This window comes from Bubalus kerabau, chromosome 3, assembly GCF_029407905.1.
Source record: "Bubalus kerabau isolate K-KA32 ecotype Philippines breed swamp buffalo chromosome 3, PCC_UOA_SB_1v2, whole genome shotgun sequence".
In the NCBI taxonomy this organism is placed as follows: Eukaryota; Metazoa; Chordata; class Mammalia; order Artiodactyla; family Bovidae; genus Bubalus; species Bubalus kerabau.
The window spans coordinates 72,826,889-72,841,191 of record NC_073626.1 but is presented as its reverse complement, the minus strand read 5'-3'; the positions used below and the strand labels follow the sequence as shown (position 1 = coordinate 72,841,191).

At 41.1% G+C, this 14,303-nt stretch overlaps 1 protein-coding gene across 1 annotated transcript; it reads right to left on the bottom strand.

The window, feature by feature from the left end:
* Nucleotides 1-2,940: 2,940 nt before the first annotated feature.
* LOC129646227 (tetratricopeptide repeat protein 30A) lies at nt 2,941-6,123 on the bottom strand. Its single transcript, XM_055572119.1, has one exon. It carries the CDS (start codon nt 5,936-5,938, stop codon nt 3,944-3,946), a length of 1,995 nt encoding a protein of 664 aa, XP_055428094.1. The 5' UTR covers nt 5,939-6,123; the 3' UTR covers nt 2,941-3,943.
* Between the last annotated feature and the right edge of the window lie 8,180 nt (nt 6,124-14,303).

Here is a 14,303-nt window from a genome sequence, read left to right as displayed (position 1 = left end):
CCCACTCCTAACAGTTCTTTGGCTCATGCCACAGCCTTTTCTATAGCCTAAAGTAGAAAAGAAATTGCTCTTTATGGTTACTTGCTTATATAAAGATGTCACCCTAGCAACTGTTGATTGAGGCCAGCATCTGGTGACTATTACTGGCAGAGAGAATGCAAAAGTGATTTAGCTTATACTGCATGTTCCCTTTTTTAAAAAAGTTAATTTTGTTGCGCTGGGTCTTCATTGTTGCATGCAGGCTTTTTCTAGTTGCAGTGAGCAGGGGCTACTCTCCAGCTGTGGTGTGTGGGCTTCTCATTGTGGTGGCTTCTCTTGTTGCAGAGGATGGCTCTAGGCACACGGGCTTCAATAGTTGTGGCACACAGGCTCAGCAGTTGTCAACTGAGGGCCCTAGGGTGCTCAGGCATCAGTGCTTGTGGCGTTTGGGCTCAGCAGTTGCAGCATGTGGGCTCTAGAGCACAGGTTCAGTAGTTGTGATACACAAGCTTAGTTGCTCCACAGCATGTGGAAGCTTCCTGAACCAGGGATTGAACCCATATCCTCTGCATTGGCAGGTGGATTCCTATTCACTGTAAGACCAGGGAAATCCTCTCTACTCTTAATAAGATGGAAAAGTCCATCAAATAATATTTGTTATTATAATTCTAAGTGTACAAAGTTCAAATATAACAACTGCAAAGTTGTTGGGAAAGATTGAAGGCAGGAGAAGAAGGGAGCAACAAAGGAAGAGATGGTTGATGGCATCACTGACTCAATGCACTTGAGTCTGAGCAAGCTCTGGGAGTTGGGGAAGGACAGGGAAGCCTGGCCTGCTGCAGTCCATGGGGTTGCAGAGTTGGACACGACTGACTGAACAACAAAAAAGTTGTCAAGGAGAAATATAGATTTAAAAAATTTGTGAAATGGGGCTAATGAAGAATTAAACAGAAGCCATTGTCAGGCATTACTACATAATCCAACCTATAATCTCGTGTTGTTGTTGTTCAGTTGCTCAGTCATGTCCTACTCTTTCTGACCCCATGGACTGCAGCATGCTGTTTCCCTGTCCTTCACCAGCTCCCTGAACCTGCTCAAATTCATGTCCATGGAGTTGGTGATGCCATCCAACCATCTTGTCCTGTCGTTCCTTCTCCTGCCTTCAATCTTTCCCAACAACTTTGTAGCTGTTATATTTGAACTTTGTCCACTTAGAATTACAGATGTGAATGGTTCAGTTCAGTTCAGTCACTCAGTCGTATCCGACTCTTTGGGACCCCATGGACTGCAGCACATCAGGCTTCCCTGTCCTTCACCAACTCCCGGAGTTTGCTCAAACTCATGTCCATTGGGTTCGTGATGCCATCCAACCATCTCATCCCCTGTCATCCCCTTCTCCTCCTGCCTTCAATCATTTCCAGCATCAGGGTCTTTTCCAATGAGTCAGGTGGCCAAAGTATTGGAGTTTCAGCATCAGTCCTTCCAGTGAATATTTAGGAATTATTTCCTTTAGGATTGACTGGTTTGATCTCCTTAAAGTTCAAGGGACTCTTAAGAGCCTTCTCCAACACCACAGTTTAACAGCATCAACTATTTAGCACTCAGCCTTCTTTATGGTCCAACTCTCACATCCATACATGACTACTGGAAAAACCATAGCTTTGACTATACGGACCTTTTGTTGACAAAGTAATGTCCCTGCTCTTTGATACGATGTTCAGGTTTGTTATAGCTTTTCTTCCAAGGAGCAAGCGTCTTTTAATTTCATGGCTGCAGTCACCACCTGCAGTGATTTTTGGAGCCTAAGAAAATATAGTCTGTCATTGTTTCCATTGTTTCCCCATCTATTTGCCATGAAGTGATGGGACCAGATGCCATGATCTTAGTATTTGAATGTTGAATTTCAAGCCAGCTTTTTCACTCTCCTCTTTCACCTTTATCAAAAGGCTCTTTAGTTCCTCTTCACTTTCTGCCATAAGTGTGGTGTCATCTGCATATCTGAGGTTATTGATATTTCTCCCGGCAATCTTGATTCCAGCTTGTGCTTCATCCAGTCCATCATTTCACATGATGTGAAATTTCACTCTGCCTATAAGTTAAATAAGCAGGGTGACAATATACAGCCTTGACGTACTCCTTTTCCAATTTTGAACCAGTCCATTGTCCCACGTCCGGATCTATCTGTTACTTCTTGACCTGCATACAGGTTTCTCAGGAGGCAGGTAAGGTGGTATGGTATTCCCATCTCTTTAAGAATTTTCCACTGGGGAGCCATAATCTCTTGAATCAAAGCTTCTAACTGTCTGGATTCATATGTGACTGTATTATTTCCAATATTCACATTCTTCTTTCAGGAGTAGTTCAGTAACAACAGGTATGCACATCGTTTGTCCAAGTTAACATGCAACAGGAAAACTGAAACTGCAAAACATGTTCTTAACATGCTCCAGAAGTTTATTTGGAACTAGTAGGTTTGGAAAGGAGTCACTTCCTTGAGCAAGGAGACTGCATGCTATCTATACTTCGTAAGGAAATGGAAAATTTTCTACAGTGTACAACATATAAACTCATTTAATAATCCCTTCAGAATTTCCTTCCAAATATGGGGCCATAACCATCAGCTGGATAAATGGCACTAGCTCAGATAACAGACCAAATATGACATAATTTCAAGCCCATGCAGAATTCACAATGAGCCAAATTCTTAGACAGATATAGAATCTCAGTACCCAGAGATGTCATGCTACACAATTATTCTCAGCATGTTTCATCTGGGTACCATTAGTTTTTTTCCTCCCTGAAAATTAAGAAAAAAAAATTATTATAGTAGGAATTCCTACTGTTCATTGAGAGCTATTAGGTTGAACCATGGGAACTGCTGTTTTTGTAGGTTGAAAACTTTTAAAAGCAGCAATGGTTCAACCTAACATTGTTGACTTTTTCTAAACCAGGTTAAGTGGCCACACCAGTCAGTTTTATAAAGAACAAAGGTATAAAGGGTGGAGGAAACAAATAATAAAGCTCTTGTAGCTTGTAGAAAATTAAATGTCATAAGGTTTCAGAATCCATTGATAACATTTTATGGTATGAGTAGAAGACTTTGATGGGGTGATTGGAATAGAATGTTTTTTGTTTTTTTTTTTTTGTAGAAAGTTTTCTTTTTCCGAGAGGTTACAACATAAAAACAAAGTCCAGTATTAATCTGTCCTTAGTAGAAACAAGAATTAAAAACCAAGTTTTCAGGGTATCTTAGAACTTTATTAATAAGTGTTATTAATCAGTTAAAGAAAGGAGTAACATCATATATTCAAATTATTAACAAATGGACAAAAGAAAACCATGAAAATTTATCAGTTGTTTATTGTCTCCACACCACAGCACCATTGTTTTGATATGGTATAATTTCCTACTAAATCTTGCAGGTTAAAAAAAAAATTGGAATATAAAGAATTTTTGTTAAAGAAAGCATTACAATTGTATTGGAAAATTCTGTCAAGACATACTAAAATCTATGCAAAACATATGCATTACAAATTAATGTTACTCAAAGATAAATTGTTGGAGTATAACATGAAATCAATCTCCAGATGTCCTACACATTAACTGAGTTCTGGACTTGACAGTGCTTGGTCTCTGGAGGATATAATCTTGTGCAGGATTTTTTCACTGTATAGCAAAACACAAAAGATACAAAGGAGAGATGTAGGCATTACAAATACTATTAGACACATTTCCTCATTCACTTTTGAATTTTTCATAAATCTTTCTAGAGTTCAAGTTCTTTTTATTATACTCCTTTTGTGATGTTTCTCAAAAGATACATCTAAATTATTTTCATTATAATTTTCAAGTGTACAAATTTCAATGTATAACAAATGTGAAAACGCCAAAGGACAAAGATAAAAGAGTAGCAAATATATAAAGTTAACAGAGCCATTTTGATAAAAGCCATCATTAGACATTACTACATATTCCAGTCTATAATCTCATAAATCAAAGCTTTCAACTCTCTGGATTCATATGTGACTGTATTCTTTCCAGTATGCATTCTTTCTTCTTCCAGGGGTTGCTCAATAACAGCAGGTATGTTCCTTCCATAGAGTTCGCAGTGTTCGAGAAACTGAACACATTCTTGAATGACACTGTCACGAAGTACAATCATGTGTTTTGACATGTTTTCTAATAATGACAGGAAGCATCTTTTGGCATAATACCACGTATCAGTTCCTAATTTTTTATTATAAGGTTCCAAGCTTTTGATAACCCGGGAAATACCAAAGTCATAATTTCCTTTGGCACAATAAAGCGTCCCTATCACCAAATTCACAATGCAGAAATGGTAGATTTTCTTATCTGGCTCATCATAGGACAGCTGCTCCTCCTCTTTTTCAATCTTCCTCATCAACTCCTCAGCTTCTTCATTTTGACTTGTCATAATATACGAAACACACAGGTTGGCCAGCACAATAGCACTGACATTCAGGATGTTGTCATAATGCTTCTTCACTATGGGCTCATAAAAACCTATGGCTTCTTTGTATTTGTTTTCCTGCATGAACAGAACATGAGCCACATTCAGCTTCCACACATCATGGTCGTTACAAAATTCCACAGATTTGCGGAAGATCTTTTCTACCATTGGGTAATTTTCAAGGTTCCAGTAGATTTTGGCCTGGGCCATCAACACGGGAATGTACTTCTCAAGGGTGTCGTCATATTCATTCTCTGCCTTTTTGATAGCTTCATCATCTTTATTGTGTCTTGCTTCCTGCACTTGTTTGGTCAGTCTCCTGAGCTGTTCAGTCAGCATCCCTGCTAGGCCATCAAGCTTAACGAAAGCCTCTTCAGGAGCTGTCTGGCAAGTGATCATGGCATCCAAGAAATCATAGAGATAAGGTGTGAGGAACTTGTAAGTCAAATGGGCATTCTCTGCCAGGACGTCTGCTGCCAGGTCAAAATATTCATATTTACAATAGAGCAGCAACAGGTTGCCAAAGGTCTCTGGGGGAAAGGGGTTCTGCTGGAGCAAAAACTGTAGTTTTTCAAACCCTTCTGTGGGCCTGGCATCCATGTTCATTAGTGCCTGATTGTGCAGGGTCACGGGGTCTAACTCCTCCTCTGCTCTTGGTGGCATGTCAGTGAGGGTTTCCTGGGCCGCCTCATAGTTTCTCAGTTGGTATTCTATGGCAGCCTTGAGGTTGAAGGCTTCCACCAGAGCAGTCTGGTGAAGGACTAAGGTGTTGCCAACACTTCGAACATCAATGCCCTCAGTAATCATGCCCACACCCAGCTCTGGGTGCTGGCGGATACCATGTTCAATAATCTCCACGATATGCTTTAGGGCGGATGCATACTGTCGACTGCTGAAATAGGCCAAAGCCAGGTTGTAGGAAAGATCAGGCCGGTAGCCCGAAGCCTGCAGGGCCGCAGAGAACTTGGAACACGCGGCTTCATAATGTCCCTCCTTATAGAGCAGACAACCCAGATTGACCTGGCCATCCAGCTCGTTCTCGCTCCCGCTGTCTTCTCCTCCTTCACTCAGTAGCTGCTCCACCAGGCTCCTGGCCCCGGGCAGGTCGCCCTCGCTGTACTTGATCGCGGCTTGGAGACGGAGGACCCGGTTGTGGTAGGCGGGGTTGTCCAGGAGGAGGAAGGACACGCGGGTGGCCTCTGGGTAGAGGCAGGCCTTGTACAGGGCCTGGGCCTGGTACAGGCGGTACTGCTCCAGCTCCGGGTGCAGCTGGCGCAGTTGCTCATAGCACTCGGCAGCCAGCGCGAACTCCTGTAGGCGGTAGTAGCAGTAGCCCAGCAGCGACAGCCCGGCGCGGCTTCTCGGGCTCCGCTGGAGCTCTCCGCCCAGCAGCTGCACGGCCTCGGCGTACCGGGCATCCCGGATGAGTCGGTAGACAACCGCGGTGAACTCCCCGTCGGGGATGGGCTCACCGCCCAGCCCCGCCATAACTGCCTCCGCGGCTGTGCATCCCAGTTACCAAGGCAACATGCCAACCGGAAACGGAAAACTCTTTTGTCCGGATATTACTTGGCAACTGGAAAACTGCGTAAGGAATATAAAAGAATCACTGAAGTGAATTTTTAAATTACTGTATTAGTCCCCGAGAACTCCGGGCTGCGGAGGTCGTGAGTCACGCAAGATAGACGAAAGGCCTCGGGGCAGTTCCGAAACGAAAACTCTACTTCCCGGCAGGCACTGGTCCGATCGCGCAGGCGTCTGGACGTGCAGCGCTGCATGCTGGGAGGCGTAGTCTCTGCAGGACGGACCCTCTTGCCTTCAATTTGTGTTGTTGATTAAAATTGCTAGCCGCATTTTGTGTCACCTGTCTCTGGCTCGCGGAAGAAAGGTTTGCGATCTGAAGCCCCTTACGTTTTTAGCCTCATAAACTTTGCAATATATACTCATGGTGTCGGTTAGTTTTTATAATTTAATGAGAAGGAAAACGTGGACTATCTCTTAGGAATTCTTTTGGAATTAGAGTAGCTTCTCTTTTTAAGCTGCCTTGGCACACTTTCTAAGTAATATGCAGTAGATAATGATAATTCTTATTTTTGTCGTTTCCGCAAGTTAACGATGGGAAATGGTTTTGTGAATATTATCTGGTACTGGAAGACGTTTAATTTTAGATCCAGGTGTTCCCTCCGCCCTCCACAAAGAACAGTTATTATTGAGTAGATGTTAGTGTTTAATCTTGGCCATATCTGTTGGTCTGGCTCCCCAACTTTCACTACATGTAAGAAACCAATCTTCCTCAATCCCCCTACATCTCCATTGATCATCCATGATGTACATTGGCCTATCTAATACCAAAGTAAACAGTGTACAAATAAAATCACATCTTTCCTGTATACTTAAAGAGTCGATCAAGTCCTTTTGCTGCCCATAACATCTTTTCTGTGCATAAATTCCAGTGCCACCACTAACCATATTGTATGGCCCTCAGACAATTGATGTACCTTATTTCCAATCTTAATCACCACGTGTGTTCTCTTTATTACAGAATCTATGTACTAGAAAGTTTTAAAAAATTTTCTCAAGACCACACAGCAGTTTTTTTTTTTTTGAGCAAAGAATTTGCTCAAGAGCACACAGCAGTATTGCCATGATATTCAGCAGCTAGTTTCAGTAGGAAATAGCGACTATTTGTAACCTATTCCATGTATTTCCTATAGATGAGTTTGTAAAGGCCCTGTGTTTGATGCCACATTGTGTGCTGGAAAAGTAGTGTCTTTTTTCCTTCCATTAAAACAACCAATCAACTTGGTGTGGGCAATAGACATTTGAACTTCCATATCTGAATTGTAGCTGTGAGCAGGTGTTAGAAAATAACTAATGGGGGTGGTATAGTTCCTAGTCACCTAGTACAGCTGGCAGGAGACATTGCTTATATCCTAAAGCAATGGAATTTCTGTGCTCTTTCAGCTTTCCTTGCTGAGAAATTGACAGATCTCTGTTCTTCTGGGTAGGACCAGACAAGAAACCTTCCACTTCATGATACTGAGAAAGGGGCAAACTGTACCCATTTCAGATGGGTTGAATAGCATTCTGGCCCACCTAAGATCCCCAGAGAAAGCAATGGATAAGGTCCACTATAACTGTACTCTGAGTCTTCTTTCAACTCAATTTCTGGGTACACCCTTTTAGGGCCTTCAACCCAGGGAGGTGCTTTGGCTGAGGGATGCTTGCTAGTGCTGCTCAGTAATCCAGGAGTGGGGTGGGTGGCTGGGGGAGGGTCTTCACCTTTATGACTACCTGACTATACTTGTCCCTTGGAAACTCAAGCTCAATATTAATATTTTAAAATCCTTTTGTGTAATCTGATACTTTGGGTGAGGTGCTATGAATGTGGAAATAGGAAATTATCATTTGTATCTTTAATCAAGCAGTCTGATTTTCAGGGTTGTATTTGCATCATGAAAGCATTCCCCTTCAAATGGCCTCTTGGGAATGGAAGCAAAATAGAAGGCCTCTGCTCTCCCCTAGACTTCTCCCCTCCCTACAGGCATCAGTTGAGGACCTCTCTTTGTGCTGCTTCCCCTGTCGGTGAGTGTGGCTGCTGAAGTGGGCAGAAGGGAAACCGTTCTTCCTCCTTATTTCATGTGCTGCTGCTCCTGAGGCCTGGCTTGAAAAAAGCAGGACATTCGGCTTAGACAGATGGAGGGCAGGGTCATTTTCAAAATGAAATGAGTGCACAAATCACACTGTGAAATTGGCATGACCATGCCTGCTGCTGTGATAGACTGACTTTTATTTAGTCTATGACAGGCAGTTGGGGAATAGATTAGATTTTGGTGGGGTGGGGGATGGTGAAAGAAGGCCCTTTAATTAATGATAGAAATTCTGGAAAGCAATAAATGGGGCGGGATATTATAAAATGTCATAAAGGATCATTTTGTTTCCAAGACAATCTTGGAAAACTGGAACATGTATCAAAAAGTTAGTGTATTGTACCATTTCTAGCAATAAGAAAGCATTTGGTGGTTGCAGTAAAAAGATTTAGTGCCTTGTTGAAAGGAATTAGACTTTAGGAAAATGGTGTTGGACTCAGGGTGGATTTTGCTGCATGAAGAGAGGCATATTTACCACACAGAAGAATTTCATTTGGGCAAAATGGATAGGGGCTAAAAGCATGATGTCTGGTTCTTAACATGCTTATATTTCTGCCTGTCAAATGTGAGATGACCAAATTCCATATCCTATTTTATGCATAATCTATTTGATATTCTCTTTTAAAACTAGTTGGAAAAGTATGTTTTCTTATTTATCCTCTAAATGTAATCACTTCCTATTGGTAAACATTGGTAATTTATGAACATCTCAACAATCGTAGCTGGGGTCAGACAATTTCTTTGACAAAGGAAGACTTCCTGCAAAACCATTTTCCAGTTGTTATGTCTGATCCCTCTCATCTCAAGCCATTTTCTTCAGGATGTGGCCAGCCCCCTTATTGGTTCAGTCCCCTTGTGTCTTCCTTCCCACCCCCCGAAATCTTCCACCACAAAGGGGGCAGAAATAATAAAGTTTTGTCAAATTGGTAATATAATTGATTGACTTTTCGGTGCATCTATTCAATCTTTTAAGAGTTTTGGGAAAATTGTGTACCAGGTCAACACTTGGGAACATTTATGCTCAGATGATAAGACATTTAACCTCATGAATTCTCCTTTCACTGGTGGTTCCAGCTTTATTAATATTTTTATTAGATTTCCTTCTTGGATATACCTTTTTTTTTTTAATCAAGTACCTTATATTTGGGGGCTTATGGTGTTATTATTGAAATTAATTTATTAGGAAGAGCACAATAACATTGCTGTTTATAAATGCAATTACCAGAGAAGGCACAACTGTGGATACTTGCATTCAATGAAATCAATCAACCATCCAAACAAAGAGCTACTCTAAGCCCCTGTGTTTATGCAGTACTTTCTGTACCAGGACCAGGTCCTGCTCTGCCTAACTTCCCTCATTAATCCTCACAGCCCTACTGTGAATTAGGTAATTCTTACCGTTGGCTCCACCTGAAAAACACGGACTACAAAGCACAAAGAAACCTGTGGTTGCCTCAGTCCGCGTGCGGGGACTGGTGATTGCTTAAGCTGGCCAGTAGGGGCCAGACTGCACCTCTTCCTCTCCCCCTGAGCACCTCCTCTCCAGTCACTGGAATCCGCTTTGGATCATTTGCTGCAGTTTGTTCTAATAGAACAGGCACAATGGTGTAAGAATTTTAAAGTTTAAGCACTGAAGCCACTGTGTAATTGTATGGCGTCAGTGGCTGGCGGCCCTGCATTGATGCGATCCCCCTGTGTAATTGCCCATGCAAATTTGAGCGATCTGTAACAGGCACAGGGAACTCGTCTGCATTGGGCTGCAGACTCTTATCCCTCCAGAAAAACTTCAGTAATTCTAAGAACCTTTTGTCATCTTTAAGATGCTCCGTGGACAGAGGTGTCCCACTCTCTTCTTACACAAGCAAACATCACAGATGAAGTCAAGGTTAATGGGCTAAATGGACAGTCATAATTGAAATCCTAGGTCTTTGGATGCATATCTGCCTCTTTCAGCCCTTAAATCACCCTTCTCAAGGGAAATAGTATTTTAGAGGTTTAGTTAAGCTTTAAGCATTTTGTTAAAAACAAAGATATTTAGTTCCCTTAAAGCAGTTTCAAAATCATGGATTAGATGCTTGTGAAATGGTCCAGGAGTCTTATAATGTAGTATTCCTATAATGACACATCAGCCTGGGAAATCTACACAAAAGGAGTGATGTCCGATAAGTCAATTGAAGACATATTTCGCTTCTTTTGTGTAAAACAATAATAATTAAGAAGCAAATCAGTAGGAGATCCTTTGTAGAATATTGTATATCAAAATAAAATGGCAAAAATATTTTTCCCCAAGAGGATGAGATTCACCAACACCTAAACTCTTGTTTCCATACAGTGCTATTTGTGTTTCTTAAAAATTCATCTAAATATGATTTCATCTAAATCTAAAGAAAAAATAATCGAGATTCTAATACAGATACACAGAAAATGAACACAAAGGTAAATGGTGGCCTGAAATAACACATTTTTTTTAATAGCAAATACTTCATTCACTTAGTAAAACAAACATATTTTTGTACCAGTGTATATGTTCAACAATATTAGTAGGGATGTGCTACCCAGGTGACTAACTTATGTTTAGTGCTATTGAGAGATGGACTAAATATGTAAGAACGTTCAAAATTAAATTAGAAAAGATGTACAGCATCAAATTACCAGCTGAGGAAAAGATACACAAACAATGGAAGCAGGACCTCAGGCGTTGTTAAGTCCAAGCGCTCAGTGTGAAATTCCCCAGACACATCACTCCTGCGTCTATATGTTTCATTCTATCATGGTTCACTTATGAAACTTACGAAATTTTGGCTTCTTATAGTCAGACTCAACCTGTACATTTCCTGATACATTCGAGGTTCGGGAGTTCTTTACAGCACATGACATAACAACTGTTTCAGAGACTGTTATTCTGGAGCAGACAGTGAAACTCCATTGCAGTGGCTCTGCCATAGTTTTTAGGTCCCGAATTAGGTTTAACTCTTCTGCTTTAATGAATCCTTTTTGAATATTGTTTTTCCAGCCCAAACATTTTTCTTTATATGTAAATCTTCCCTTAATCTGTTAGATTTCTGTCCCACTTGGCAGGAGTTTTTCACACTATTAATGGAGATGAAACTGTATTTTATCTTCCTGTAATTCATTGAGTCAATAGGAGGAATGGATTTTAAAATAATTCTACCACAAAGTAAATTGAGCAGATTCTGTTTAATGACCTAAGGTAAGTGGATCAAATATGATACATTTTGATACATGAAAAAAGCAACTGAATTCCTGTAGCATTAATATTAGATGGTTATTTCACTAACAAAATTTTAACGATTATTTCTAACCCAACGGGTATTTAAATATAAAATACCTGGAAATATGTGGACATTGCAGATTTCAGAAACAGAAAACACATGCAACTTTAACTTCTTTAGACTCACTTTGTAAATTCTAAATTAAACTGACTACCATTTATGGGATATCTATGCTATGAGATAATCTAAAGCTGTCCTTTATAGAATAAAAGGATGTATTTAAAAAAAATTATATTGATGACCATGTCTTTTATGATCATTAGAGACAGGCTCAGACATATCTGTTCTAAGGTTGTTTTTGTATCTACTCCATATAGGTAACTTTTTATTTTGTCTTTAGGGAGGAGATGACCTCTTTATCCCTATCTTGTTTGAGAAGAGTGAATAAGACAATTACATGGAGTAATTTTTTAAAGTTAAACACAGCTTGGTCCTGTGGTGTAGGAATGAACTGAATAAAAGTCCGGGCTTTTATTTTACAGGTGGAAAATCCGAGACCTGAGGGTCCCAAGATAACAAGCCAGGCCGGGGGGAGCCCCGTCCACTGTGCGCTGGGGTGGTGCCCTTCACAGTCTGCCAAGCTGTCCCTCCTGGCCGGGATTGCCAGCTATATTGTAGGCTGTGCATGTATTATCCACGTACTGACTAATAAAATGCTAAATAGCCTGCCTGAGAAAAATACACCTCGTGGACAAAGTAGGATGAAGTCATTTCAACCATAAATGCCAAGAGAACCGAACATTTGGTCAGTTGGAGATTTTATAAGAAGGTTCATATTTAAATTCCTTCCTTCAATAGGAAATAAACAATAATAACGATTGGGAAATTTTCTCTTTTTCTGTTTTGGGAAAGCAGAGTATATGGGTAACTACACATACCTCAAATTCTTAAAGTTATACATTACTTAGATTTAAAATACCCCAAACTCCCAAGTTCAACCTCTAACCTTCTGGGTCGTTGGCTCCAGGGAGCCTGCTACCCTCCTTTTCGACTGTTTCATGGTCATGGAGGAAGAGACCTGGCATTAGTCAGCAGTTTCTGAATTTTGACCCACAATAGGAAAGATACCTTGAGACAGGAGAAATAGATGGAGGCAATTACAAACAGCCACTTGATTGATGGTTGACATTGTCAGGGCTCCACTGTATGGCAGCTTGCAATGGTGTTGAACTCCCCTTGCTACCAGTGGATGTTGCTATTGGCAACCGTGCAGCGAAGCCAATAAAAAGGCAAGAAAATGAGAGGAAAACTCAACCTTAGTGGAAGCCGTAGGGTTTCTGCTATAAATTACATTCCCCTTAGCAATATGCAGCATCAACATTCAGGGTAGCCACAGTGCATGTAGCTGTCTGCAGTCTCCATCGGACTCTGGGTCTAGTTTTATCATAAAGCACATGCTTTAAAATTTTGCTCTAGATACACTGGCATTCATCTTTCTGGGCTATTTATTTATTTATCGTTGGGGAGGACGACAGATGTGGGTTCATCGCTGCCTCACATGGACTGATTTTCAGTTCCCACTTGTAATACGAACATGATGTGACGCGACAGCTGGAAACACCTGCAGTCCTTCTAGCTGCAGACCCACAACCAGGGTCTGGCCCTGCCTCCACCCACCCTTTTTCCTCACCTGAAGGAGGGAGACAGCCCAGCAGAAGCTATTTTCCTTTATAGCTGAGTGACTTGGAAAACTGGCTTAATAAAATCCATAAATCTGAACAACCTCCTCTCACCTGCTCTGCAGAGGCAATTTTTCCTGCACTTATTTTCTCCTCGAGTTTCTCCAGTCTTTCCCACAGAGACAGTGGTAGAGGGTTAGCTGGGAACATTATTTTTTAGGGTTCCCACTCCTTCCTTCTCTCTTTTGTCAATCCGCTCCCTACTCAAGTATATCTCTTTTCTAAGCAATTGATGACAGGATGTACCTTCATTTTTTTTTGATAACAAGTGCCATTTTTCCTTGTTTGGATTAATGTTCACCTTCCCTTTGGCCATCTCTTACCACCTGCATTGGGCCCTATATTTTCCTTGTTAGTCATTTTCTTTTGGTTCTCCTCCTTTCCCTCCTCCTCTTCCCCCATTTGCCTGGTTTATAATTTTCTTTTCCTCCATTTCTGGTCATGTAGAATCTTTCTTCTGCCTCATGGTTACCTTGCTCTTCCCTTACTTCTGTTTTGGTTCCTTAATTTACTCATTCTTTAAACATTCCCCCAATGTCTACTATGTGCCAGGAAGACAATGTCCTTGGTGGAACTTGGCCCCTCTTTCTCTGAGTAAAGTTAATAACTGACACTGACCAGCAACAACAAGAACAGAAGTGGTTTTAAATTTTAGAATTTTTTGGAACTGGAATGGGCTTCAAGGTTCATCTGGTCCAGAGATTTCGAATTCCTCAGAGGCCCTTTATGGGCCACTGGGTATGTAATCAAAGAGATGAGGCTTCATAGGGCTCCCCCAACCCAGCTTCAAACAGAGGACTTGGACTTTTAGATGTTTTATGTCTTGGGGATCCTTTGTAAGATTTATTTGAACAAAGAGTTCTAAGGTTAAGTTATGTTTGAAAATAATTTCTTAGTGTAATCTCATTTGACAAATGAGGAAAAAGGAAGAAGTTAGTGATTTGTCTAAAGCCATCCAGTGAATAGTGCCAGAGCTAGGGCACAAGTCTAGCTTCTAGCCCAGCATTGTTTTTTGTTTTTTTTTCTTTTTTTGGTTGCACCTCATGGCATGCAGGATCTTAGTTCCTTTGTGGTGGAAGATTCTTAACTACCGGACCACCAGGAAAGCCCCACAGTGGGGACTTTGGATAGGGCATACAATGTCCTCAGTCTCTCAGCATCCTAATCTCTGCATCTGTTTAATAGAGCTTATTCTTATCTATGGGCTTCCCAAGTGGTGCTAGTAGTAAAT

What these genes read in the sequence shown, in the direction of transcription:
- LOC129646227 (XM_055572119.1), bottom strand. Translation starts at nt 5,938, where the DNA reads ATGGCGGGGCTGGGCGGTGAGCCCATCCCCGACGGGGAGTTCACCGCG.